The following is a 26,970-nucleotide window of genomic DNA, read 5'->3' as shown; positions in this document are numbered from 1 at the left end:
TTATGTAAGGACCCTGTTCATGTTGGACTGACATTTTAATTGCATTGTCAGGCACAAAAACACTATGAATATGCCACCATAACTGCCGTTTTAGCTGAGTGGGAGCTCTTGGAATTAGCGGTAGCAGCTCCATGTTGCAAGCACCAATCCAGTTCCTTTTTTTTTTTTTTTTTTATATAGACAGTACTCGAGGTATAACAATCAAGATTAACTCAAGATTAACTCAATTGCCCAGAGTTCTCCTTTAAGGAAGCAGCTGTGTTATGTGACCTTAATGGCTGCATCTCGTGGCTGCAGTGGGGTGGTAATCATTATCACCCCACGCTCTCTCGCAAGCAACACGGCCTCGAGGGTCTTATGCGAATGGTGGCCATCCACTGAGGAAGCCATAAAGTCAAATGTAAAGTCACAAGCAGAAGTTACACAACCCTTAATTTGATACCATGTGAAACATGAACGGGGGACACCCAAGTTAGCAACTAGAGCTTGGCAAATAGTTAAATTAAATGGCTTGGGCAGAAGCATGTCCCATTTAGTTCAAGTCTAGAACCTCAATGCACAAAAGAAAAGGGTTTAGTAGTGCTGCCCTATATGTCAAACTGAGAACTGTCATGAAACAAACTCCAGTCAGAAATCAATACCAAAGAGAAACTAATGTTGAGTTTCAGGAAGTTTATTAAGCCACTAAAATTCACATGACCAGGATAACTTCACCACTAGACACAACAGTTTGCCCACTGGAGATGGTCTTGACGTGCGTGTCTCTTCCTGTAAAAAGTGGTAGAAACATGAGGGGCATTTAAAAACAAAAAGAAATTCAGTTCCCAAAGTCAATTTACAGCAAGCACTCACTTTTCCTAGTGCAGCTTTGCTCACAGGAGCCAGAAGAGGGATGGCACACCGCTGTACTACAGTGGATGAAGATCTAACAGAGGGGAAAGGGTTAAGCCATAGAACTCTATAAAAAGCACCAATATTAAGGCTTGAGGTAAGGCTGCGGAGCATACGGTTTCCTGCAGAGGAGCCAGTGATGCTGGATCTACAAATGTGAACATCTTCACAACAAAGCGCTTGTAGTGGGTGGGAAACTGAAGAGCAGAAGATCCAGCTACTGGAACCAATGTGGTCAGGTAACGATCATCCTGGTAAGGGCATCTGAAAGGCAAAGAGGCAGTCAGAAATGCCTTACAGCACATGGATAAAGACTGACCTTACTCACCCATCAACCAGAAGGTCCCATTGGGGTAGACTGAGTGGATTGGGGGTTTGTGTCGCCCAGCAATGTCCCAGCATCAGGACAATGTTGGGGTCGGTCCTCTCCAAAATGTGCACCTCAACATATACGGGTTCTCGCAGGACTTTTGTAACTGGATAATCAGCATCACTGTAGTAGGATGTGTACGCCTCATCCCCTGAGGATACAGTGTTGAACTAGAAACTGCTGCAACCTGAAGTTAGAGACATACTTGGGACAAACACTTACCTTCTGCACAGCCTTTAGTGACACATTGACCATTTGCCAGTCTAAGCGCCACCCTGAGGGGTCCAGGAGCAGCTACTGCTGGAGGTGGAGGAACACTGTTGACCTCCACAACCAGAGCTTCCACAGAAGTAGCAGAGTACCTACACTGGAAGAGAAGCCTGGACAAACCATGAGATTTTAGCATTTGTCAATGATTAACATTTATGATAAAGCATACGTCACCTACTCAAAATGGCTGTCCCTTGTGATGGAACCAAGTGGTCCGGTACCCACTTCATACGAGGAGATCATTCTGTTTTCATACACCACATATCCACTGTCCTCCTGCAAATAGTAACAAGGTTGGCATCCAGTCCATTCTAAGCCATGCAGAACAAACTCACAAGCAGCTACTCACAATCATGCTCGTGCCACATGCAGTGACAGGGAACTGGTATATAGCAAAGAAAGGTGTGGATCCCACAGGACTGCATGATGGGTCACTTCCACCCAGGAGACGGACTGAATCCAGGCTCAATCGAGGCAGCGTAACATCTCTAGCCACCACTACCACAAACTGACCATCTCTTATACACTGGACAGTCACTGGAATGAGTTACAAGAGCAGGTTATTGCTGAAGATCAATTTAGCATGAATATCTTTGCATTGAATCAACACTCCTACCTGCCTTCCCATAGTAACACTGCAGTCCGTTAAAGCAGCAGTTGATGGCTGCACACTCAGCACCACTGATACCAGGTGGTCCACATTGGATCTGCTCATAATCAGCTACAGCACATTTGTCAAGGGGCACTGCCTGTGCCACTGGCTGCTTAGGCTGAAACTGCTGAGAAAACTGTTGACTAGCTTGCTGTTGAACTGACTGAGGAAACTGTTGACTAGCTTGCTGTTGAACTGACTGAGGAAACTGTTGACTAGCTTGCTGTTGAAGTGGCCGAGGAGACAGTTGACTAGCTTGCTGTTGAACTGACTGAGGAAACTGTTGACTTGCTTGCTGTTGAACTGACTGAGGAAACTGTTGACTAGCTTGCTGTTGAAGTGGCCGAGGAGACAGTTGACTAGCTTGCTGTTGAACTGACTGAGGAAACTGTTGACTTGCTTGCTGTTGAACTGACTGAGGAAACTGTTGACTAGCTTGCTGTTGAAGTGGCCGAGGAAACTGTTGGCTAGCTTGCTGTTGAACTGGCCGAGGAAACTGTTGAACTGACTGAGGAAACCGATGGTCAGTTTGCTGGAACATCAGAGTTTGAGGATTCTGGGGCAGATTACTCCACTGTGGAACAGCATGACAGAAAGCACAGACCCAAACACAAAGTGTCAGAGACTGAAGAGCACACCAACTTCCTGCCATTGTTCAACAGCTAGTCACACTATATTGAGATGCTGCCCTTTGGTCTTTTTGTACCATACAGACTTTGGCTAATTAATGATAATTCCTCCCTCTTCATTAACAGACATGATTCTCCAGACTTGCATGAGAGGGAGTTTATGCAACTGGGTGATTCTATTGGTTCTTAAAGTTTTTTTTTTTTTTTACCCTTTTTGAACATACACAAGAGCACATAGGCTATTGAGCTGAATTCAGAATATATGCTATTGTATTTCTGCCATTCTAAATTCAGCCTTTCATTAGCTGAATATTATATTTGATGTTTTGGCTATTCACTGGCGAGTTTTCATGGCAAAAGTCCTGTATATTAAGGATATGTTTACACAACAACGATGTACTAAAAACGGACATAAATAGTGTCCCGCATTTCATTTATGGTTTCTTTTTTATCATCCCTGAAATTACAATATCACAGTAAGAAATATAATAAAAACTGTGACTGGCATTTAAAAATCTATTTGTGCAGCCGTCATGTTCTAGCTGTCAAAGTAAACAACCAACCAATGCATAGTGATGGCAATTTCAAAACACTGCTTCATGAAGCTTCGAAGCCTTTACGAATCTTTTGTACCGAATCAGTGGTTCAGAGAGTGTATCAAACTGCCAGAGACACGTGATTTCATTACTGGCCTGTTTAGCTGAGCTATTCATAGAACAAACAAAAGAAACCCTGACAATTGATCAAATAACATATACACATGATAATCTTATTAGATGATTAGATCATTCTATTTGAAAGATTTTACTTTCAATAACAATTTTGCAATAGATGTGTAAAAGGGGTTTTTATGCATGTTTGGCATAGGTTTTTGTTGCATTTACACTGTTCTGACCACTAGAGGTCACCGTGGAGTTAGGTGTCAGATTGTTTCGAAGCCTTGAAACAACACGGCACATTTGCTTCAACTGTTTCAGTGTTACACAAAGCCTCGATCTGCCCACCCCTACCAACGCAATCGTAGAGAGAGCTTTTCCCACTAAATGGACAGCGCAAAGGAATAAGTGCCGGCCTCATCAAAGTCGGTAAACACAGCTATACCAGCAAGGATTTCATTTCACATACTGGATAAAAACCTCAAGAGCTACTGAAAGCTGCCCAAATTGATGATTTAAAGCAGGTATGGGGAACGTCAGTCCTGGAAGGCCACTGTCCTAAGGAGTTTAGCTCCAACCCTTATACAAACTCACCTGCCTGCCTTATTGATCCTGAAGACATTGATTAGCTTAATCAGGTGTGTTTGATTAGGGTTGGAGGCTTGGAGCTGAACTGCAGGACAGTAGCCTTCCAGGATCGACGTTCCCCATCCCTGATTTAAAGCATGTAATCATCCATCCTGATGGCAGGGATATAATTTATTTTTTATTTTGAAAGGCCAAAGACAATAACCTTAGTTTTATCATTTAACTGAAGGAAATTGTTAGCCATCCAGATTTTAATTTATTTCAAACAGTCTAAAAGATGCAGCATGGATTTGCCAGATTTAAGTGGGATGTACAGTTGGGAGTCATCTGCATAGAAATGGAATGAAATATTGAATCTTCGGATGATGTTACCTAGGGGGAGCATGTAAAGGCAGAAAAGTACTGGACTCAGAATGGATCCCTGAGGGACACCATAAGACACAGGAGCAGAGGATGAAGAATACTGGCCTATGGATACAGAACAAGATATTTGGCGGAGATAGGAATAAAACAAGTTAAGAGCTATACCCTTAATGCCAACCCATTGTATGAGATGCTCTAGTAATATACCATGGTCTACAGTGTCAAATGCAGCATTAAGATCCAACAGGACCAGAATGGCATTATAACCTGAGTCAAGAGTGAGCAACAGGTCATTTGTCACCTTTAGCAGGGCTGTATCAGTGCTGTGACAGGTTTCGAACCCAGATTGAAATGGCTCAAGGATCTCTGTTAAATTAAAGGAGAACTCCAGGCAATTTTTAAGTTAATCTTGATCGTTATACCTTTGTGAGTACGGTCTATAGAAAAAGAAATAAAAACGGATTGGTGCTTGCAACACGGAGCTGCTACCGCCAATGCCCAGAGCTTCCACTCAGCTAAAATGGCAGTTGTGGGGGCATATTCATAAAGTGTGTTTTTGTGCCTCTTAACAGACACAAAATGCAATTAAAATGTCTGTCCAACATGAACAGGGTCCTTACATGACAACAAGATGCGTTTGGCAACTTAGCCATTGTTTAAATTCACCTAAATAGTGTTTTAGACGGCTAGCTGTAGTCTCGCGCTGAAGTCCCATAAATAGAAGTGTGCAGGTGGGAGGAGCGTCGTGAGTGTGAAGAGTGTGAGGCTAGTTCTTCGTCTGTATACTCGGGTTTGAATAAATAAGGACCACCATCAAACTCAAAACCCTATTCCATGTGTTGAAAATGTTCTATATTCTCCATAGTTACATTACGAACCATTTCTTCATTTGTGAGCAACTCGGATCATCATTCTTCACACACACGACGCCCCTCCCACCTGCACACTTCTATTTATGGGACTTCAGCGCGAGAGTACAGCTAGCAGTCTAAAACACTATTTAGGTGAATTAAAACAATGGCTTGATAAACGCATATTGTCGTTATGCAAGGACCCTGTTCATGTTGGACAGACATTTTAATTGCATTTTTGTCAGGCACAAAAACACTTTATGAATATGCCACCATAACTGCCGTTTTAGCTGAGTGGGAGCTCCTGGAATTAGCGGTAGCAGCTCCATGTTGCAAGCACCAATCCAGTTCCTTTTTTTTTTTTTTTTTTCTATAGACAGTACTCGAGGTATAACGATCAAGATTAACTCAATTGCCCAGAGTTCTCCTTTAAGGAAGCAGCTGTGTTATGTGACCTTAATGGCTGCATCTTGTGGCTGCAGTGGGGTGGTAATCATTATCACCCCACACTCTCTCGCAAGCAACACGGCCTCGAGGGTCTTATGCGAATGGTGGCCATCCACTGAGGAAGCCATAAAATCAAATGTAAAGTAACAAGCAGAAGTTACACAACCCTTAATTTGATACCATGTGAAACATGAACGGGGGACACCCAAGTTAGCAACTAGAGCTTGGCAAATAGTTAAATTAAATGGCTTGGGCAGAAGCATGTCCCATTTAGTTCAAGTCTAGAGCCTCAATGCACAAAAGAAAAGGGTTTAGTAGTGCTGCCCTATAAGTCAAACTGAGAACTGTCATAAAAAAAACTCCAGTCAGAAATCAATACCAAAGAGAAACTAATGTTGAGTTTCAGGAAGTTTATTAAGCCACTAAAATTCACATGACCAGGATAACTTCACCACTAGTCACAACAGTTTGCCCACTGGAGATGGTCTTGACGTGCATGTCTCTTCCTGTAAAAAGTGGTAGAAACATGAGGGGCATTTAAAAACAAAAAGAAATTCAGTTCCCAAAGTCAATTTACAGCAAGCACTCACTTTTCCTAGTGCAGCTTTGCTCACAGGAGCCAGAAGAGGGATGGCACACCGCTGTACTACAGTGGATGAAGATCTAACAGAGGGGAAAGGGTTAAGCCATAGAACTCTATAAAAAGCACCAATATTAAGGCTTGAGGTAAGGCTGCGGAGCATACGGTTTCCTGCAGAGGAGCCAGTGATGCTGGATCTACAAATGTGAACATCTTCACAACAAAGCGCTTGTAGTGGGTGGGAAACTGAAGAGCAGAAGATCCAGCTACTGGAACCAATGTGGTCAGGTAACGATCATCCTGGTAAGGGCATCTGAAAGGCAAAGAGGCAGTCAGAAATGCCTTACAGCACATGGATAAAGACTGACCTTACTCACCCATCAACCAGAAGGTCCCATTGGGGTAGACTGAGTGGATTGGGGGTTTGTGTCGCCCAGCAATGTCCCAGCATCAGGACAATGTTGGGGTCGGTCCTCTCCAAAATGTGCACCTCAACATATACGGGTTCTCGCAGGACTTTTGTAACTGGATAATCAGCATCACTGTAGTAGGATGTGTACGCCTCATCCCCTGAGGATACAGTGTTGAACTAGAAACTGCTGCAACCTGAAGTTAGAGACATACTTGGGACAAACACTTACCTTCTGCACAGCCTTTAGTGACACATTGACCATTTGCCAGTCTAAGCGCCACCCTGAGGGGTCCAGGAGCAGCTACTGCTGGAGGTGGAGGAACACTGTTGACCTCCACAACCAGAGCTTCCACAGAAGTAGCAGAGTACCTACACTGGAAGAGAAGCCTGGACAAACCATGAGATTTTAGCATTTGTCAATGATTAACATTTATGATAAAGCATACGTCACCTACTCAAAATGGCTGTCCCTTGTGATAGAACCAAGTGGTCCGGTACCCACTTCATACGAGGAGATCATTCTGTTTTCATACACCACATATCCACTGTCCTCCTGCAAATAGTAACAAGGTTGGCATCCAGTCCATTCTAAGCCATGCAGAACAAAACCACAAGCAGCTACTCACAATCATGCTCGTGCCACATGCAGTGACAGGGAACTGGTATATAGCAAAGAAAGGTGTGGATCCCACAGGACTGCATGATGGGTCACTTCCACCCAGGAGACGGACTGAATCCAGGCTCAATCGAGGCAGCGTAACATCTCTAGCCACCACTACCACAAACTGACCATCTCTTACACACTGGACAGTCACTGGAATGAGTTACAAGAGCAGGTTATTGCTGAAGATCAGTTTAGCATGAATATCTTTGCATTGAATCAACACTCCTACCTGCCTTCCCATAGTAACACTGCGGTCCATTAAAGCAGCAGTTGATAGCTGCACACTCAGCACCACTGATACCAGGTGGTCCACATTGGATCTGCTCATAATCAGCTACAGCACATTTGTCAAGGGGCACTGCCTGTGCCACTGGCTGCTTAGGCTGAAACTGCTGAGAAAACTGTTGACTAGCTTGCTGTTGAACTGACTGAGGAAACTGTTGACTAGCTTGCTGTTGAACTGACTGAGGAAACTGTTGACTAGCTTGCTGTTGAACTGACTGAGGAAACTGTTGACTAGCTTGCTGTTGAACTGACTGAGGAAACTGTTGACTAGCTTGCTGTTGAAGTGGCCAAGGAAACTGTTGACTAGCTTGCTGTTGTACTGACTGAGGAAACTGTTGACTAGCTTGCTGTTGAAGTGGCTGAGGAAACTGTTGACTAGCTTGCTGTTGAACTGACTGAGGAAACTGTTGGCTAGCTTGCTGTTGAACTGGCCGAGGAAACTGTTGACTAGCTTGCTGTTGAAGTGGCAGAGGAAACTGTTGACTAGCTTGCTGTTGAACTGGCCGAGGCAACTGTTGGCTAGCTTGCTGTTGAACTGGCCGAGGCAACTGTTGGCTAGCTTGCTGTTGAACTGGCCGAGGAAACTGTTGACTTGCTTGCTGTTGAACTGGCAGAGGAAACTGTTGAACTGACTGAGGAGACTGTTGACCTGACTGAGGAAACTGTTGACTAGCTTGCGGTTGAAACCGCTGGTCAGTTTGCTGGAACATCAGAGTTTGAGGATTCTGGGGCAGATTACTCCACTGTGGAACAGCATGACAGAAAGCACAGACCCAAACACAAAGTGTCAGAGACTGAAGCGCACACCAACTTCCTGCCATTGTTCAACAGCTAGTCACACTATTGAGATGATGCCCTTTGGTCTTTTTGTACCATACAGACTTTGGCTAATTAATGATAATTCCTCCCTCTTCATTAACAGTCATGATTCTCCAGACTTGCATGAGAGGGAGTTTATGCAACTGGGTGATTCTATTGGTTCTTAAAGTTTTTTTTTTTTTACCCTTTTTGAACATACACAAGAGCACATAGGCTATTGAGCTGAATTCAGAATATATGCTATTGTATTTCTGCCATTCTAAATTCAGCCTTTCATTAGCTGAATATTATATTTGATGTTTTGCCTATTCACTGGCGAGTTTTCATGGCAAAAGTCCTGTATATTAAGGATATGTTTACACAACAACGATGTACTAAAAACGGACATAAATAGTGTCCCGCATTTCATTTATGGTTTCTTTTTTATCATCCGTGAAATTACAATATCACAGTAAGAAATATAATAAAAACTGTGACTGGCATTTAAAAATCTATTTGTGCAGCCGTCATGTTCTAGCTGTGAAAGTAAACAACCAACCAATGCATAGTGATGGCAATTTCAAAACACTGCTTCATGAAGCTTCGAAGCCTTTACGAATCTTTTGTACCGAATCAGTGGTTCAGAGCGTGTATCAAACTGCCAGAGACACGTGATTTCATTACTGGCCTGTTTAGCTGAGCCATTCATAGAACAAACAAAACAAACCCTGACAATTGATCAAATAACATATACACATGATAATCTTATTAGATGATTAGATCATTCTATTTGAAAGATTTTACTTTCAATAACAATTTTGCAATAGATGTGTAAAAGGTGTTTTTATGCATGTTTGGCACAGGTTTTTGTTGCATTTACACTGTTCTGACCACTAGAGGTCACCGTGGAGTTAGGTGTCAGATTGTTTCGAAGCCTCGAAACAACACGGCACATTTGCTTCAACTGTTTCAGTGTTCCACAAAGCCTCGATCTGCCCACCCCTACCAACGCAATCGTAGAGAGAGCTTTTCCCACTAAATGGATAGCGCAAAGGAATGAGTGCCGGCCTCATCAAAGTCGGTAAACACAGCTATACTAGCAAGGATTTCATTTCACATACTGGATAAGAACCTCAAGAGCTACTGAAAGCTGCCCAAATTGATGATTTAAAGCAGGTATGGGGAACGTCAGTCCTGGAAGGCCACTGTCCTAAGGAGTTTAGCTTCAACCCTTATACAAACTCACCTGCCTGCCTTATTGATCCTGAAGACATTGATTAGCTTAATCAGGTGTGTTTGATTAGGGTTGGAGGCTTGGAGCTGAACTGCAGGACAGTAGCCTTCCAGGATCGACGTTCCCCATCCCTGTTTTAAAGCATGTAATCATCCATCCTGATGGCAGGGATATAATTTATTTTTTATTTTGAAGGGCCAAAGACAATAACCTCAGTTTTATCATTTAACTGAAGGAAATTGTTAGCCATCCAGATTTTAATTTATTTCAAACAGTCTAAAAGATGCAGCATGGATTTGCCAGATTTAAGTGGGATGTACAGTTGGGAGTCATCTGCATAGAAATGGAATGAAATATTGAATATTCGGATGATGTTACCTGCATGTAAAGGCAGAAAAGTACTGGACTCAGAATGGATCCCTGAGGGACACCATAAGACACAGGGGCAGAGGATGAAGAATACTGGCCTATGGATACAGAACAAGATATTTGGTGGAGATAGGAATAAAACAAGTTAAGAGCTATACCCTTAATGCCAACCCATTGTATGAGATGCTCTAGTAATATACCATGGTCTACAGTGTCAAATGCAGCATTAAGATCCAACAGGACCAGAATGGCATTATAACCGGAGTCAAGAGTGAGCAACAGGTCATTTGTCACCTTTAGCAGGGCTGTATCAGTGCTGTGCCAGGTTTTGAACCCAGATTGAAATGGCTCAAGGATCTCTGTTAAATTAAAGGAAAACTCCAGGCAATTTTTAAGTTAATCTTGATCGTTATACCTTTGTGAGTACGGTCTATAGAAAAAAAAAAAAAAACGGATTGGTGCTTGCAACACGGAGCTGCTACCGCTAATGCCCAGAGCTCCCACTCAGCTAAAATGGCAGTTGTGGGGGCATATTCATAAAGTGTGTTTTTGTGCCTCTTAACAGACACAAAATGCAATTAAAATATCTGTCCAACATGAACAGGGTTCATGTACATGACACATGACAACACGTACATGACAACAAGATGCGTTTGGCAACTCAGCCATTGTTTCAATTCACCTAAATAGTGTTTTAGACAGCTAGCTGTAGTCTCGCACTGAAGTCCCATAAATAGAAGTGTGCAGGTGGGAGGAGCGTCGTGAGTGTGAAGAGTGTGAGGCTAGTTCGTCTGTATACTCGGGTTTGAATAAATAAGGACCACCATCAAACTCAAAAGCCTCTTCCATGTGTTCAAAATGTTCTATATTCTCCATAGTTACGTTACGAACCATTTCTTCATTTGTGAGCAACTCGGATCATCATTCTTCACACACGACGCCCCTCCCACCTGCACACTTCTATTTATGGGACTTCAGCGCGAGACTACAGCTAGCAGTCTAAAACACTATTTAGGTGAATTTAAGCAATGGCTAAGTTGATAAACGCATATTGTCGTCATGTAAAGACCCTGTTCATGTTGGACAGACATTTTAATTGCATTTTTGTCAGGCACAAAAACACTTTATGAATATGCCACCATAACTACTGTTTTAGCTGAGTGGGAGCTCTTGGCATTAGCGGTAGCAGCTCCATGTTGCAAGCACCAATCCAGTTCCTTTTTTTTCTTCTATAGACAGTACTCAAGGTATAACGATCAAGATTAACTCAATTACCCAGAGTTCTCCTTTAAGGAAGCAGCTGTGTTATGTGACCTTAATGGCTGCATCTTGTGGCTCCAGTGGGGTGGTAATCATCATCACCCCACGCTCTCTCGCAAGCAACACGGCCTCGAGGGTCTTCTGCGAATGGTGGCCATCCACTGAGGAAGCCATAAAGTCAAATGTAAAGTAACAAGCAGAAGTTACACAACCCTTAATTTGATACCATGTGAAACATGAACGGGGGACCCCCAAGTTAGCAACTAGAGCTTGGCAAATAGTTAAATGGCTTGGGCAGAAGCATGTCCCATTTAGTTCAAGTCTAGAACCTCAATGCACAAAAGAAAAGGGTTTAGTTGTGCTGCCCTATAAGTCAAACTGAGAACTGTCATGAAACAAACTCCAGTCAGAAATCAATACCAAAGAGAAACTAATGTTGAGTTTCAGGAAGTTTATTAAGCCACTAAAATTCACATGACCAGGATAACTTCACCACTAGACACAACAGTTTGCCCACTGGAGATGGTCTTGACGTGCGTGTCTCTTCCTGTAAAAAGTGGTAGAAACATGAGGGGCATTAAAAAACAAAAAGAAATTCAGTTCCCAAAGTCAATTTACAGCAAGCACTCACTTTTCCTAGTGCAGCTTTGCTCACAGGAGCCAGAAGAGGGATGGCACACCGCTGTACTACAGTGGATGAAGATCTAACAGAGGGGAAAGGGTTAAGCCATAGAAATCACTATAAAAAGCACCAATATTAAGGCTTGAGGTAAGGCTGCGGAGCATACGGTTTCCTGCAGAGGAGCCAGTGATGCTGGATCTACAAATGTAAGCATCTTCACAACAAAGCGCTTGTAGTGGGTGGGAAACTGAAGACCAGAAGATCCAGCCACTGGAACCAATGTGGTCAGGTAACGATCATCCTGGTAAGGGCATCTGAAAGGCAAAGAGGCAGTCAGAAATGCCTTACAGCACATGGATAAAGACTGACCTTACTCACCCATCAACCAGAAGGTCCCATTGGGGTAGACTGAGTGGATTGGGGGTTTGTGTCGCCCAGCAACGTCCCAGCATCAGGACAATGTTGGGGTCGGTCCTCTCCAAAATGTGCACCTCAACATATACGGGTTCTCGCAGGACTTTTGTAACTGGATAATCAGCATCACTGTAGTAGGATGTGTACGCCTCATCCCCTGAGGATACAGTGTTGAACTAGAAACTGCTGCAACCTGAAGTTAGAGGCATACTTGGGACAAACACTTACCTTCTGCACAGCCTTTAGTGACACATTGACCATTTGCCAGTCTAAGCTCCACCCTGAGGGGTCCAGGAGCAGCTACTGCTGGAGGTGGAGGAACACTGTTGACCTCCACAACCAGAGCTTCCACAGAAGTAGCAGAGTACCTACACTGGAAGAGAAGCCTGGACAAACCATGAGATTTTAGCATTTGTCAATGATTAAGATTTATGATAAAGCATACGTCACCTACTCAAAATGGCTGTCCCTTGTGATGGAACCAAGTGGTCCGGTACCCACTTCATACGAGGAGATCATTCTGTTTTCATACACCACATATCCACTGTCCTCCTGCAAATAGTAACAAGGTTGGCATCCAGTCCATTCTAAGCCATGCAGAACAAACTCACAAGCAGCTACTCACAATCATGCTCGTGCCACATGCAGTGACAGGGAACTGGTATATAGCAAAGAAAGGTGTGGATCCCACAGGACTGCATGATGGGTCACTTCCACCCAGGAGACGGACTGAATCCAGGCTCAATCGAGGCAGCGTAACATCTCTAGCCACCACTACCACAAACTGACCATCTCTTACACACTGGACAGTCACTGGAATGAGTTACAAGAGCAGGTTATTGCTGAAGATCAGTTTAGCATGAATATCTTTGCATTGAATCAACACTCCTACCTGCCTTCCCATAGTAACACTGCGGTCCATTAAAGCAGCAGTTGATAGCTGCACACTCAGCACCACTGATACCAGGTGGTCCACATTGGATCTGCTCATAATCAGCTACAGCACATTTGTCAAGGGGCACTGCCTGTGCCACTGGCTGCTTAGGCTGAAACTGCTGAGAAAACTGTTGACTAGCTTGCTGTTGAACTGACTGAGGAAACTGTTGACTAGCTTGCTGTTGAACTGACTGAGGAAACTGTTGACTAGCTTGCTGTTGAAGTGGCCGAGGAAACTGTTGGCTAGCTTGCTGTTGAAGTGGCCGAGGAAACTGTTGGCTAGCTTGCTGTTGAACTGACTGAGGAAACTGTTGGCTAGCTTGCTGTTGAATTGACTGAGGAAACTGTTGACTAGCTTGCTGTTGAACTGACTGAGAAAACTGTTGGCTAGCTTGCTGTTGAATTGACTGAGGAAACTGTTGACTAGCTTGCTGTTGAACTGGCCGAGGAAACTGTTGGCTAGCTTGCTGTTGAACTGACTGAGGAAACTGTTGACTAGCTTGCTGTTGAAGTGGCCGAGGAAACTGTTGACTAGCTTGCTGTTGAACTGACTGAGGAAACTGTTGACTAGCTTGCTGTTGAACTGACTGAGGAAACTGTTGACTAGCTTGCTGTTGAACTGGCCGAGGAAACTGTTGACTAGCTTGCTGTTGAAACCGCTGGTCAGTTTGCTGGAACATCAGAGTTTGAGGATTCTGGGGCAGATTACTCCACTGTGGAACAGCATGACAGAAAGCACAGACCCAAACACAAAGTGTCAGAGACTGAAGCGCACACCAACTTCCTGCCATTGTTCAACAGCTAGTCACACTATATTGAAATGCTGCCCTTTGGTCTTTTTGTACCATACAGACTTTGGCTAATTAATGATAATTCCTCCCTCTTCATTAACAGTCATGATTCTCCAGACTTGCATGAGAGGGAGTTTATGCAACTGGGTGATTCTATTGGTTTTTAAAGTTTTTTTTTTTTTATCCTACCCTTTTTGAACATACACAAGAGCACATATTGAGCTGAATTCAGAATAGTATGCTAGTGACATATTTAAAAAGTTATTAATTTTGTTTATTAATATAGCCGCTCTGGAGAAAACAGTGATGTTATCGTCCAGCTCAGTTCAGTTCTAATATAATATTGTCAATGCAGGCAGATCAATAATGTTGTTGAATTTTAAGTTTCCCCAACTAAGCAAGCCAAAAGCCAATCATTGGTCACCTAACCACCTTCCATCAGTGAGCTAACTCTAGCTAGCTATAATGCTTACTTGAGGTCATGTTTTGTTGAAATATTTTGATTTTACCACCTAGCATTAAAGTGTAAATCAAAGGATTTGATTGACAGAAGTATGTTATTATAGTAATTATGATAGAGAGAAACTATGCCCCCTGGGGAGCGTTTTACTACACAAGCTACCTACTAAACAATTGTTTAATCTTTAAAAATATAATTATATTCCTTATAAATAACATATGCTCTCAAACTACAGACTTCACTATTCATCTCTCATGTGATATCAGAACAATATTCTCTTAAACACTTGTTTGCTAATAGGGATGTTCGCCGTGACGTCACGACGCGCTCTGGTTGGCAGAAGAACAGTAATGACCGCTTAAAGCGCAGCGCAAACACAGAAGAAAATGGTTGTATCGTGCTTTGTGATCGGCTGTGTTAACAGGTTCGATAAGAGTAATAACGCCAAGAGCTTCTACCGCGTACCTAAACAGCCTGAATCAAGAAAGAAAGCTTTGAATTTCTGCAATTAGGCGTCTATACCCAGCGGAAAACAATGGGAGCCAGCGGACCACGATCGCGTCTGCTACCTACATTTTGCGTTAAAAATTAAAACTAATTTTGTAAATAAATGTTACTAGTAGGTTCTATCTCATTGATGGGTTAATTAATCAATGAATAACTGTACAAAATACCGCGGAAGACGTGTCAAAGTGTTTGTTTACATAACTTTTTGTGCATGCTGTGACTGAGCAATGGAAGTATAATAACACTGACATACCCTTATAAATTAATGGCAAATTATTGTATTTTTATTCATACATTTTACGTATATGTTAACCAATGTTATATATCAGAGGTAAGATAATTTTGAATATAGCCCATGGATAAATTACACCTGTATTTTTACTCTAGTTGTAACATATTTACCAGTTATCCTTAGTTACAACAAGTAATATTCGTAATTATTACTTAATTTATAGGCATCTAAAGATTTGTACGCCTTCATCGACTCTCTGGTAAACATAGATGGCGTGTCGATGAGATACAGATAGATGTCGCCGAATGTCAAATCTGGCCATGTGTCCGGGCTTTTGCTCCAATTCTCACTCAGGTGATATTGATCAGGCAGAGAACATGAACCCTGGTTATATAAAAGCTTAACCTTATATCTCTTTTTTGGTTCTTCGGACAAATAATTAGCATATGCTGACAAAACACAGGTAGACTGCTGCGAGTCTGCGACATGTTTTGGTTCTTTCTGCCAACCAGTTCGCGACCACGCCCATATCGTGACGTCACATTTGACTCCGGCGAACATCCCTATATCTAAAAAATGATAGCACTTCTCTCCTCTTCTCTTCAAATACGTCTCTGATGGTGTCAGCTTCTCCATGGAGATTTGTATATCCCCGTTGTCAACGTAGTGCATAGCAACAGTAAAAATGTATCTTGACTCCCTCTAGTGGTTATTTGGGAAAGTCAGGTGGGGGGCGTTTTACTACCCTATATGATTATGATTCAGGCAGCATTACAGGTCAGAAGTCATATTGCAAAATATAATGCGTACATTTCCATATGGGAAACTAGAGCTTATATTTTTCAATATACTGCAGTATATGCGTTGACCATGTATGGCTATTTATTAATACATATAAAATATTTATAAATGAAGACAAAAATAGCATTACATGTAATATTCACAAAGTTTTATCCTTTATTGTGTACATATATTGCACAACATGTATGTACAATATACACAATAAAGGATACAACTTTGTGAATATTACATGTAATGCTATTTACCCATATAAATATGAATATGTTCACACGTACAGTATGTTTATATAGTAAATGTATCTGCAATATATTACACATGCAGTAGGCCTACCATATGATCACATATACATCTATATATTACGAAGTGTAGGCCTATTACTGAACATATTTTTCAATATATGAAAAGCTGCAATTCCTTATGTATTATGCAATATCTTGTAATATATTATTATATTAGAATATATAATTCTTTATATTTTCAAATAGACTGTTAAACCATTTAATATATTGATTTTTCATATATAGGGAAATTATCTTCCTTTGTGTTCAGCAGACGAAACAAATTACAGATTTGAAACAATTTGAGGTTGAGTAAACCATGACAGAATTTTCATTTTTAAGTGAACAATTCCCTTAATTCATTTCTAAATATTGTCAGGGGGCATCATCCAAAAAAAAACAAAAAAAAACATTTCAAAATATTTGTTGGAAAAAAAATATTTATGATATACGGGTAGGCTATGTGAAAAAAAAAGGTACAAAACGAAACTCAAACGAACGCAGTATATTTGCGTCACGCAGTGACGTCATCTGTGCGCGACCCAGAGCTCAATGAAGCAAAGTTGAGTGAATGTTGTGCTTGTCGATGTAGTTATTATGAGTGCCATTCATCGGGCGTTAAAGGAGCACTTCGGATTCGACAGGTTTCGCTCTCAGCAGCAGGAAGATGCCGTGAAAGCAGTGCTGAAGGGTGACAATGACACATTTACACGGGGTTATCATGGGATAAATGGCAGGAGCTCGCCGACTGCTAGTGTTGTTGTTGTTTCCTGAAGTGTGTGTGTGTGTGTGTGTGTGTGTGTGTGTGTGTGTGTGTGTGTGTGTGTGTGTGTGTGTGTGTGTGTGTGTGTGTGTGTGTGTGTGTGTGTGTGTGTGTGTGTGTGTGTGTGTGTGTGTGTGTGTGTGTGTGTGTGTGTGTGTGTGTGTCTCTCGCAGGTGACAGGGATGTGTTTGTATGTATGCCCACTGGAGCAGGCAAGTCTCTGGTCTATCAGCTCCCTGCTCTTCTGTCCAGCGGCATCACTCTGGTTATTTCTCCTCTCATCGCGCTCATACAGGTGAAAAACCCCTCATCAAAACTCTTCCCAGCATCCACACATATAAGCCAGACCTGTCAGCATGGATAAGCTGCAGGCACACTATAGTCTTTGAGCAGGGATCCTCTGGTTCATAAGCAAACTATGGTTTGCATTAGTGTTATTGGCCAGACAATATTTGACAGTTTTGAGACAATTGGCATCAGCTGATACACCGTGAGATATAAAGGAATAATTATCAAAAAAGTACATTCTGGCTGGATCCGAAATCACATACTCCCCTAGCATATGTGACCCTAGACATGAGTAATTTGTTTTAAATTGAGATATCATCTGAAAGCTGAATAGATAAGCTTTGATGTGTGGTTTGTTAGGATAGGACAATATTTGGCCGAGATACATCTATTTGAAAATCTGGAATCTGACGGTGCAAAAAAAAAAAAATATATATATATATTGAGAAAATCGCCTTTTTTCCATAAATGGACAAGTTGTCCATTTATGCTGGCGATTGTGCTGCATCCACTCACAAAAATATTTTTTTATATATATTTACAGTAGGAAATTTTCAAAATATCTTCATGGATTGTGATCTTTACTTAATATTCTAATGATTTTTGGCAAAAAAATAAAAATGTGTAATTTTGACCCATACAATGTATTGTTGGCTATTGCCACAAATACCAGTATACCTGTGCGACTTATGACTGGTTTTGTGATCCAGGGTCACATATAGTAGGCAAAAAAAAACAGTATGTGACAAAAGAAGTACGTCCGAATTCATAGTACTCATAAAAAAGAGGAGATCCCCGGCTGATCATCTTCTTCCGGCGAGATTCTGAAGTGTGTGTGCAATGGACACTTTACTGTGGATTTTTTTGAGTGGCAGTGAAGCGCTGTTATGTCACATGATAATGACAACATGTCGAATGTAGTACATGAAGATTACATTCATTCTAATCTATAAGCACCTGCTCAAGAGAGTGTGTGATTTCGGACGCAGCCTCTGTCATCATCTACGCACCCTCGTGTCGTGTGTTTCCAAGCCTGTATGACTGACTATTGAGCTCCAAAATGACAGCATAGCAGTAAATCTAGTCTATAGTCCACGTGGGAACATTATAAGTGAACAATGACATGCACTTCATTTACTGCAGAGCTGAACTAAAGTTACAGATGAGTTTAACAAACTTTATTTTCACCAAATAATCCTGAAAAAAATTTTTTACACAACTGTTTTCAACATTTATAATAACCAGAAATGTTTCTTGAGCATCAAATCATCATATCAGAATGATTTCTGAAGGATCATGTGACACTGAAGACTGGAGTAATGATGCTGAAAATTCAGCTTTGCACACAGGGATCAATTACACTATAAATAGATATTCAAATAGAAAACAGTTATTTTAAATTGTAATAATATTCCACAATATTTTTTGTTTTTATCCAATTTTAATCCAATAAGTGCAGCCTTGGTGAGCAGGAGATACTTTTTTTTTTTTTTTTTACATTCAAAATCTTACTGATCACAAACTTTTGAATGGCAGCAGTGTATATGATAGATGGTTAGATGTAAAACATTATTTAAATAAATTTTTTTTGTAAAGATAAATGTATACATTGAAATTATATATATATATATTTTAAAAATGTATACGACACGTACACACACACACACACACACACACACACACACACACACACACACACACACATATAGGGCCTATATGCAATATAAAGTTCTATAAATTAAGTAAATGAAATAGTTTTTTTAATACATGGTTGTGTGTGTCTCATTCAGCACTATTAAATTGTGTTATATAAATACGTATATCCATTACATTGGTTGGTGACCAGCCTGTTCTAGATGTCAATGCATCAGCCACTAATAAACAATATCACTCATATTTACCAATTCACTTGTCACCCAGAATAATAGTTAGATGTTTACTACAGAATAGTTGGCAAGTCAGTGCGAGTTAAGTCGAGGCACCCCAGGTGAATAGTGTAAAATAAAATAACGAAAAAATATTACCGTACTTCACCAGTTGATTGATTACATTATTAATTGCAAAAAAAAAAATATTAAAAGATTTCAGAAATTGTATGTTTTAATATGCAAATCATGCATTATCTAATTAAATATGCATGGCTTTGCATACATTTCTAGAACAAAAATCTGCACATTTGATGAAGTCAGGTTCAAAACTCTTGTTTCATTTTTTTTTTATATATATATATATTAGAGTCAAAGGTTTTTACTGAGGGGATTTTGGAAATCTCTATTTATCGCTTCACAAATCAGAAAATACTGTCAACAGCTAAAAAAAAATTCGCCATTTATAATAAAAATAAAATGTTAGGAAGATTATATATATGAACAAACCCTTCTGTAAAAACCTTCAGAATATAGATAAGAATAAAACAAATAAAATATGGTGTATGTAACTGCTACTGAAGTGGAGATTTCTGGCTCAATGTAGGAGGAAAAATTTAAAAGCTTTTAAAGATATACACTGTAATTGAAATCTTCAGACGCAAACAGATAAAGTGCTCTAAAAGATGCAGTTGAAAGTGTATTTTGGATGTTTTCTGTCCACTAGTCTGAAAAAACACTTTATGAAAAGCCAAAAAAAGCCCAAAATCTCAACATTGACAGATGCATGAAAAACACAGTTTGTGCCTGTAGTGTCTGGCCTTAAAGGGATAGTTCACTTAGAAATAAAATGTTGGTATGTTTTAGCGTACCTGAAGTGCATCCAAGATGTAGGTGTCTTTGTCTCCGCAGTAGTTTCAATTTTGATATTTTTAGGTCAAACCGTTCTTGTCTGTCAGTCATATAATGCAGGTCTATAGGTAGGTACTGTCTCTAATAGCATGCAGAGAAAAGTCCAAATTAAAAAATTCCCCATCGTAAGTGCACATTGATGGCCTGAGACACGAAACAAGCGGTTTGTGTGATAAAACGAACAGTATTTATATCGTTTTAATCTCTTTTACACAACCACGTCCAAGTGATCTGTTTACACCGGATTTCTTCCCCGGAAACTAATCTAACCGCCTTCGATTGGACGTTGCATTTTTAAACTCAGCAGAAACGCGTGTGATTGGCTGTACGGCTCAGCGTATGCCTTTGAATTGACCTGAACAATGAAGCGAGTAGTGTGTCAAGATAGAAGGCTTACAAGTTGGGAATAAGTGAAAACTCAACACTCCCGGGTGAGTTTGCGCGAGCTTAGGCCATCAATGTGCACTTACGATGGGGAATTTTTTAATTTGGACTTTTCTCTGCATGCTTTGAGACAGTGCCTATATACCTGCATTATATGACTGACAGACAAGAACGGTTTGACCTAAAAATATCAAAATTGAAACTACTGCGGAGACAAAGACACCTGCATCTTGGATGCACTTCAGGTACGCTAAAACATACCAAAATTTAATTTCAAAGTGAACTATCCCTTTAAGCCATATAGCAGTCAATCACTAGTTTATATGAGTGATAAATGATATTTTAAAGCGCGTGCTGATTCATCACGTTTGTGCTGCTCCAGGATCAAGTGGAGCACCTGAAAGCTCTCAATGTTCCCGCACGATCCATCAACTCCAAGCTTCCCTCGGCTGAGCGGCGGCAGATCCTGGCGGATCTGGAGAGCGAGAGTCCTCGGCTCAAGCTGCTCTACATCACTCCCGAGATGGTGGCGTCCCCGTCCTTCCAGCCCTGCCTGAGCTCGCTGTGCTCGCGGGGTCTCCTGGCGTACCTGGCGGTGGACGAAGCTCACTGCGTCTCCCAGTGGGGGCATGACTTCCGCCCGGACTATCTGAAGCTGGGCGACCTGCGCTCGCGTCTGCGGGACGTTCCCTGCGTAGCGCTCACAGCCACGGCGCCCCAGAGAGTGCAGGAAGACATCGAGCGCTCGCTCAAACTGCGCTCGCCACTCCTCTTTGCCACGCCTGTTTTCCGGAAGAACTTGAAGTACGACGTGATCTTCCGGGATCTGCTGCCTGAGCCTTACGTCCACTTGCTGGCGTTTGCTAAAGAGGCGCTGGGCGGAAACACTGCCGAAAAGGTCAGTCACTATTTATGTTTTAATCGTGTTGTTCTCAACCAGTGCGACTGTCTCTCATCTACTGAACTTTAGCAGAACAATGAAGCTTCATTTTATCCATTCAATAAAAGTGAAACAAACAAATAAATAAATAGCATACTAGTTAATGACTTGACGCTTCAATTAAAGGGCTCATGACATGGGTTTTTTTATTTTATTATTATGTTCCCTTAGGTGCAATTATAGTATTACTATAGTTTTTTTTACAAAAAACTTTTAAAATGTAGTGATTTATGACCTTTTCCCACCCTGTTTCTCATCCTCTGATTCAAACAGTCTGTTTTGGGGGTGTTTCCCCTTTAAGAGTTCAGTGTTAACGCCCACTGTTATGATTGGCTAACGTCAGTGCCTATGCATCAATTATTAACGCCCCCAGCCAGAGGATTTGCGGATTCGGCGTATTTAAAAAGTAGTTTAAAGTTTTAAATACATTACTTGCAGTTTGCGTCGTCGTTGTTGAGCCCAGAATAGTCGGCACGGACTTATCTTTGAGCAACAGTTTTCCTGCAAAGCCAGCATCATTTTGGGATTTGTTCTCAAAACAGTCATCCTTCAAATGTATAGAACAAACGCTTAAACTAACACTGCCGTGACTGAGACGTCCGCAAAAAATAAAGTGCATCCATTTTTCCCTGACGACTGGATCTTTCGCAGCGTATTCAAAGATGTTGTTTGTCCACAGCCAGGAACAGCACATCTGCGGCATCGTAATTTCCCTGTACACAGACCCACTCGCTGTCCGTCGACTGAACACTAGTGAGGCGCGCAGCGCGCGGGCGCGACAATGATACGAAATGAGCGTAGTTGCCTTGCGCTTAAAGCGTAGTTGTCTTGTGCTGGAGGCGGTCTATATGCAAACGCTGGTACGTCACTTCGTACCGTGACGTCACTTCTTACCATGGATCTAGAACGAGCTGTATTTAGAGCTTGATTAAATAAATGATTCGTTTATAATGGGGAGGACGTCTTAAGCTATGAAACTTGCAGGACGTTTTAATGGTACAAAGACCTCTTATATACCAAAAGATCAAGGCAAATTTGGTTTCTCATGTCATGACCCCTTTAAGTTCAGTGACTTAAAGGGGTCACGACATGAGAAATCAAATTTGCCTTGATTTTTTGACGTATGTGACCCTGGACCACAAAACCAGTCACATGGGATTCATACGTCAGCTAAAAGCTTAATAAATAACCTTTCCATTGATGTACGTTTTGTTAGGATAGGACAGAATTCGGCCGAGATACAACTATTGAAAATCTGGAATCTGAGGGTGCAAAGTAATCTAAACATTGAGAAAATCGCCTTTAAAGTTGTCCATTTATGTTCGCGATTGTGCTGCATTGTATCATTAAAACATCCTGCAAGTTTCATACTGTAGTGTTACAAATGTATTAAATGTTTAATTTAGGAAACTGCAAAAGATGGTCCTGCCGGTCCTGTTCCCGCGTCTCAGCGTTTGAATAGTTATGCTGATTGGATTAGGATTGGTAACACTACTTCATTAAAATTTGACATGCTTTGTTCTCATCACAATGTAAATCCCTGCCCCTAAATGTCTATAAATTGCAAGGGAACATTCCCTTAGTTAGACTGTTGGACGACCTACAGCTACGCACAGCGAAGTCCTCAATAAAGAATAACTTCCCAACGCGATCCCAACGCCTCCTGGTCTCTGCTTTGACGAAGGAAAAAGTTTCCTACAATACCTTAAAATTTCCAACTCGATATCAACAAAGAATTTATGTAAAGCAAGCTCCAAAAACAGCTCGTTTTGATATTGTGGGGTCTGTGACGTCTCATGGGCAAATACATTTGCATATGACCGCCTCCTGAGCACGACATCGACCAATAGTTTTACATCACTGACGTCTGCCTACACTGGATCAAAAGCCAATAGAGCCCATTATAATCACTGACGCTGTCTACACTGATAGTTTAGCTAGATGCGCGTTCAACAGGACAAACGGACGAGTGAAGGAGCGTTAGCTTTGACCGTTTTGACCGCTTGTTTGCATATAGGAAACAAGTAGATGGGTTTTAATGGCGTCCTGGATCGTGTCGAAAGATTATGTTTGTCTGGAGCATTTCGTTTTGTAAACGAGGCACAGTGCCGTAAGTAAATAACTTTTGACAGTTTTATATGGATAATGTTTTAAAAACACTTACCCGCGTTCAATAGCGAGTGCTGCCGTGCAAAGGCCGAATCGAAGCGCCTGTGATGAGGGCTATCTGAATGTGAAAGTATGTGCGTCTTTCAGATCCACCGCTAAAAAACCAGTCCCCTTGTCGAATGCGTGCGGGGATCTGTTTTATTGTGAGAATTTTGAACGCGCGCTTAGCAAGTCTTATTCTACTCGGCACACAAGATACTCTTTATTGCTTTGGAGGTATTTTGTCAGGTCTAATGTATTAATGCCATCAGACTGCAATCAAAGCACAGGATAGCAATAAGTAGATTTTCAATGTATGGAAAAGTGCAACTTGGACATTCTGTGAAACGTCTCCTTTTGGGACTAATAAAGTCATTCAGGTTTGGAACAACATGAGTGTGAGAAAATTATGAATTTAATTTAATTTGCTAAACTATTCCTTAATGTTATATATATATATATATATATATATATATATATATATATTACACACACACACACACACACACACACACACACACACACACACACACACACACACACACACACACAGGTGAAACTCAAAAAATTTGAATAATCGTGCAAATGTTCATTTATTTCAGTAATTCAACTTAAAAGTTGGTATGGTTCGCGTACCTACCCTGAAGTGATCAAATACAATTCTGTATCAAAATGTATAGGCAAGACAAGTAGTTTTAGGCTTGGTTTGTAGAGAATTACAAACCTGCGCACATATATTCAAATGCACATAACAAATTAATTCTTGATGCGCACGTGAGCGCCATCAGCGTTTATTACAGATTCGCGTTTAAAGATGAACTGAACTGAAAATAATCAACGTTGATAACGTGTTGTTTATGACAGTTAAAAGTAAATTACACTAAAAAATTTATTAGAAATATCAATATAGCTTTTTTTGAGCTACACAAAAACTGTTATAAGAACGCTGGCAATTTCGATGACGTCACTGGCATGGTAGGACCTGCGGTCCTGTATATTCGCTAGGTGCACAGAGCGAATACACAGGAAAATTAGTCATTTTAATGGCATGGGTTACACAGTTGTGCCTGTGAGGGACAGGCCAGTAGTATGACTACACATTTACCAACTAATCAGTGGCATAACTTTGTTTTAAAAAGTGGGTGGGACAGGGGTTGCTTATACAATGCTAAATCAGATGATAGTTTTCTTTTCTTTTATTCTTTCATCATAACCGAATATGTTCATCAGTGGTTGTATATCAAGCAGGGACACGTTTGTGTGCATTATGTTTTCTAATTTCACCGGAACGAATAGTCTCCGCGCGTCCGAGTGAAGACTGCGGTGTGTGCGCGAGACACACGCCACTGATCGCAGCAGCAATGAGCACTTTAATCACTTGATTTAATATTATTATGTACCAATTAATTTTGTCTCAAAATATTGCATACAATACAAAGTTTTGTCTAAAATATGCATTAGATTGTATTTGCAATGTACATGGTCAATTATGAATGGAGCAATAGTGGTTCACGGTGTTATAAGAGGGAAATGCGGTTGGAGGGCTAGCCTGTCATGCACTCTTATTTATTGTATCCACGCACATTATGCATTTTAGGAAATAGAAACTGCTTATATATGTCGTGTGCATTTAGAGAAAATACAAAAACAAGCTTGAGGTCCTGTGCGTTTTAGAAAATCGAGGCAGATAAATGGAAATTTTATATATTTTTAAGATGGAAATTTGATTGGACGAATTCATCCAATGGGATCACTTGTCAAGTTAGCTGCACGCAACGTGTTAAAACCAAAATAAATAAAGTTGGGGCGGGCAAAAAACCCTCACCAGTGAACGGAGTAGCTACCATGCCAGTGACGTAGTCGAATGTTGAAATCCAATATGGCGCCGCCCCTGCAACAACAACAACAACAACATTTTCAAAGTACCATTTTATCACTTTTCACAAATTCTGCCATTTTAATAATTGTACCAATGAGAATAAATAAAATATATCTGTTATATCACCTTTACTCAAAGTCCAGTTCAGTTCATCTTTAAAGTCTGTGTAGAGAGAACGGTGTCGTCTTAGCAGCCCCTAATTTAATAACTAATGATCATTTCGACGGAAGTGAATCAATCAAAACTAACTTTAGCTGGAAGATAACATTATTCAAGGACCGCTATAAAGCCAAAACAATCTCTGTTACCTTAAATTATCCGTTTATCTCTGTAAAGCAGCTTTGAAGCAATCTACATTGTTAAAAGCGCTATATAAATGAGGATGACTTGACTTAAAAGGTGAAACTAATACACTATATAGACTCATTACATGCAAAGTGAGATATTTCAAGTCTTTATTTGTTATAATTTTAATGATTATGGCTCACAGCTTATGAAAACCTTTTTACAATATTCTAAATGTGGGGGTTTCATAAGCTGTAAGCCATAATCATCAAAATTATAACAAATAAAGACTTGAAATATCTCACTTTGCATGCAATGAGTCTATATAATATATTAGTTTCACCTTTTAAGGTGAATTACTGAAATACATTTTATAATACTGAACTTTTGCACGATATTCAAACTTTTCGAGTTTCACCTGTATATAAACCAAGATGATATAATGTTAAAAGCATTTTTTTGGTTTGCAGGGATGTGGGATAGTTTACTGTCGAACGCGAGAGAGTTGTGAGGAAGTGGCTCATAAGTTGACTAAATTGGGAATTTCAGCCAAGCCCTACCATGCAGGTGATCCTTTTCACGCTTTATAGACGTTCGTGTATAATGTTGTTGTGCATGTTTGCATGGGAAGCTCATTCTGCGTCCTGTGATCTCTCTCTCTCTCTCTCTCTCTCTCTCTCTCTCTCTCTCTCTAGGGCTGAAGGCGGGCGATCGCACAGAGAGTCAGGCGGACTGGATGGCTGACAAAGTGCCTGTTATTGTGGCCACCATCAGTTTTGGTATGGGAGTGGACAAGGCCAACGTCAGGTGAGTTTCTCAGCGCAAGTGTACACTAATGTTCAAAAGTTTCTATTTCTGTTTTTGAAAGAAGTCTCTTCTGCTCACCAAAACTGCATTTATTTGAATAGAAACTCAGTAAAAACTGTACTATTGTGAAATATCATTACAATTTGATATAGCTGTTTTCTATTTGAATACCTGTTAAAGTGTAATTTATTGCTGTGATCAAAGCTGAATTTTAAGCATCATTACTTCAGTCTTCAGTGTCACATGATCCTTCAGAAATCATTCTGATATGATGGTTTGACGCTCAAGAAACATTATTATTATCATCAATGTTGAAAACAGTTTTTTTTTGCAGAATTC

At 40.8% G+C, this 26,970-nt stretch overlaps 4 protein-coding genes across 11 annotated transcripts in view; 1 reads left to right on the top strand and 3 right to left on the bottom strand.

Annotated features, from left to right (window-relative positions):
• Nucleotides 1-635: 635 nt before the first annotated feature.
• LOC306995968 (zona pellucida sperm-binding protein 4-like) lies at nt 636-2,883 on the bottom strand. 2 transcript variants are annotated; one of them, XM_079608015.1, is made up of 9 exons: nt 2,702-2,858; nt 2,148-2,571; nt 1,881-2,068; nt 1,710-1,807; nt 1,484-1,641; nt 1,220-1,412; nt 1,008-1,155; nt 853-925; nt 637-768 (listed from the first exon to the last, which is right to left on the bottom strand). In XM_079608015.1, the coding sequence occupies exons 3-9, from the start codon at nt 1,884-1,886 to the stop codon at nt 692-694; spliced, it is 753 nt and encodes a 250-aa protein (XP_079464141.1). In that variant the 5' UTR covers nt 1,887-2,068; nt 2,148-2,571; nt 2,702-2,858; the 3' UTR covers nt 637-691. The 2 variants fall into 2 exon arrangements, with proteins under 2 accessions (XP_079464140.1, XP_079464141.1); XM_079608014.1 differs by having other exon boundaries at nt 636-768; nt 2,148-2,883.
• Nucleotides 2,884-5,847: 2,964 nt separating this feature from the next.
• Nucleotides 5,848-8,557, bottom strand: LOC306995944 (zona pellucida sperm-binding protein 4-like). The gene is made up of 8 exons (XM_079607941.1): nt 7,603-8,557; nt 7,336-7,523; nt 7,165-7,262; nt 6,939-7,096; nt 6,675-6,867; nt 6,463-6,610; nt 6,308-6,380; nt 5,848-6,223 (listed from the first exon to the last, which is right to left on the bottom strand). The coding sequence occupies exons 1-8, from the start codon at nt 8,477-8,479 to the stop codon at nt 6,147-6,149; spliced, it is 1,812 nt and encodes a 603-aa protein (XP_079464067.1). The 5' UTR covers nt 8,480-8,557; the 3' UTR covers nt 5,848-6,146.
• A 3,097-nt stretch (nt 8,558-11,654) lies between these two features.
• On the bottom strand, nt 11,655-14,230 carry LOC306995951 (zona pellucida sperm-binding protein 4-like). 6 transcript variants are annotated; one of them, XM_079607954.1, is made up of 10 exons: nt 13,912-14,128; nt 13,544-13,874; nt 13,248-13,470; nt 12,981-13,168; nt 12,810-12,907; nt 12,584-12,741; nt 12,320-12,512; nt 12,108-12,255; nt 11,951-12,023; nt 11,655-11,866 (listed from the first exon to the last, which is right to left on the bottom strand). In XM_079607954.1, exons 4-10 carry the CDS (start codon nt 12,984-12,986, stop codon nt 11,790-11,792), a joined length of 753 nt encoding a protein of 250 aa, XP_079464080.1. In that variant the 5' UTR covers nt 12,987-13,168; nt 13,248-13,470; nt 13,544-13,874; nt 13,912-14,128; the 3' UTR covers nt 11,655-11,789. The 6 variants fall into 6 exon arrangements, with proteins under 6 accessions (XP_079464080.1, XP_079464084.1, XP_079464082.1 ...); XM_079607958.1 differs by having other exon boundaries at nt 13,544-13,858; nt 13,932-14,105; XM_079607956.1 differs by having other exon boundaries at nt 13,248-13,506; nt 13,580-14,105.
• A 2,641-nt stretch (nt 14,231-16,871) lies between these two features.
• recql5 (RecQ helicase-like 5) overlaps nt 16,872-26,970 on the top strand; it is a 41,923-nt gene continuing 31,824 nt past the window's right edge. For both annotated transcript variants that reach the window (XM_079630392.1, XM_079630391.1), the window contains exons 1-5: nt 16,872-17,051; nt 17,297-17,418; nt 20,955-21,470; nt 26,295-26,391; nt 26,520-26,631. In XM_079630392.1, the coding sequence (XP_079486518.1) occupies nt 16,958-17,051; nt 17,297-17,418; nt 20,955-21,470; nt 26,295-26,391; nt 26,520-26,631 (941 nt within the window). In that variant the 5' untranslated portion in view covers nt 16,872-16,957. The remainder of the gene's footprint in view (nt 17,052-17,296; nt 17,419-20,954; nt 21,471-26,294; nt 26,392-26,519; nt 26,632-26,970) is intronic.

This window comes from Phoxinus phoxinus (assembly GCF_949152265.1).
Source record: "Phoxinus phoxinus genome assembly, chromosome: 1".
Taxonomy (NCBI): Eukaryota; Metazoa; Chordata; class Actinopteri; order Cypriniformes; family Leuciscidae; genus Phoxinus; species Phoxinus phoxinus.
This window is presented reverse-complemented; position numbering and strand designations above follow the sequence as displayed.

What these genes read in the sequence shown, in the direction of transcription:
- LOC306995951 (XM_079607953.1), bottom strand. Translation starts at nt 14,082, where the DNA reads ATGGCAGGAAGTTGGTGTGCGCTTCAGTCTCTGACACTTTGTGTTTGG. An exon ending in TGGGACCTTCTGGTTGATGG is followed by an intron (nt 12,256 to 12,319) that starts GTGAGTAAGGTC and finishes TTTGCCTTTCAG; the next exon opens with ATGCCCTTACCAGGATGATC. An exon ending in TGGCTCCTCTGCAGGAAACC is followed by an intron (nt 12,024 to 12,107) that starts GTATGCTCCGCA and finishes CCCCTCTGTTAG; the next exon opens with ATCTTCATCCACTGTAGTAC.
- LOC306995944 (XM_079607941.1), bottom strand. Translation starts at nt 8,479, where the DNA reads ATGGCAGGAAGTTGGTGTGCGCTTCAGTCTCTGACACTTTGTGTTTGG. An exon ending in GTGTTACTATGGGAAGGCAG is followed by an intron (nt 7,524 to 7,602) that starts GTAGGAGTGTTG and finishes AACTCATTCCAG; the next exon opens with TGACTGTCCAGTGTGTAAGA. An exon ending in CATGTGGCACGAGCATGATT is followed by an intron (nt 7,263 to 7,335) that starts GTGAGTAGCTGC and finishes TACTATTTGCAG; the next exon opens with GAGGACAGTGGATATGTGGT.
- LOC306995968 (XM_079608014.1), bottom strand. Translation starts at nt 2,835, where the DNA reads ATGGCAGGAAGTTGGTGTGCTCTTCAGTCTCTGACACTTTGTGTTTGG. An exon ending in ACAAGGGACAGCCATTTTGA is followed by an intron (nt 1,642 to 1,709) that starts GTAGGTGACGTA and finishes TGGTTTGTCCAG; the next exon opens with GCTTCTCTTCCAGTGTAGGT. An exon ending in CACTAAAGGCTGTGCAGAAG is followed by an intron (nt 1,413 to 1,483) that starts GTAAGTGTTTGT and finishes CTGTATCCTCAG; the next exon opens with GGGATGAGGCGTACACATCC.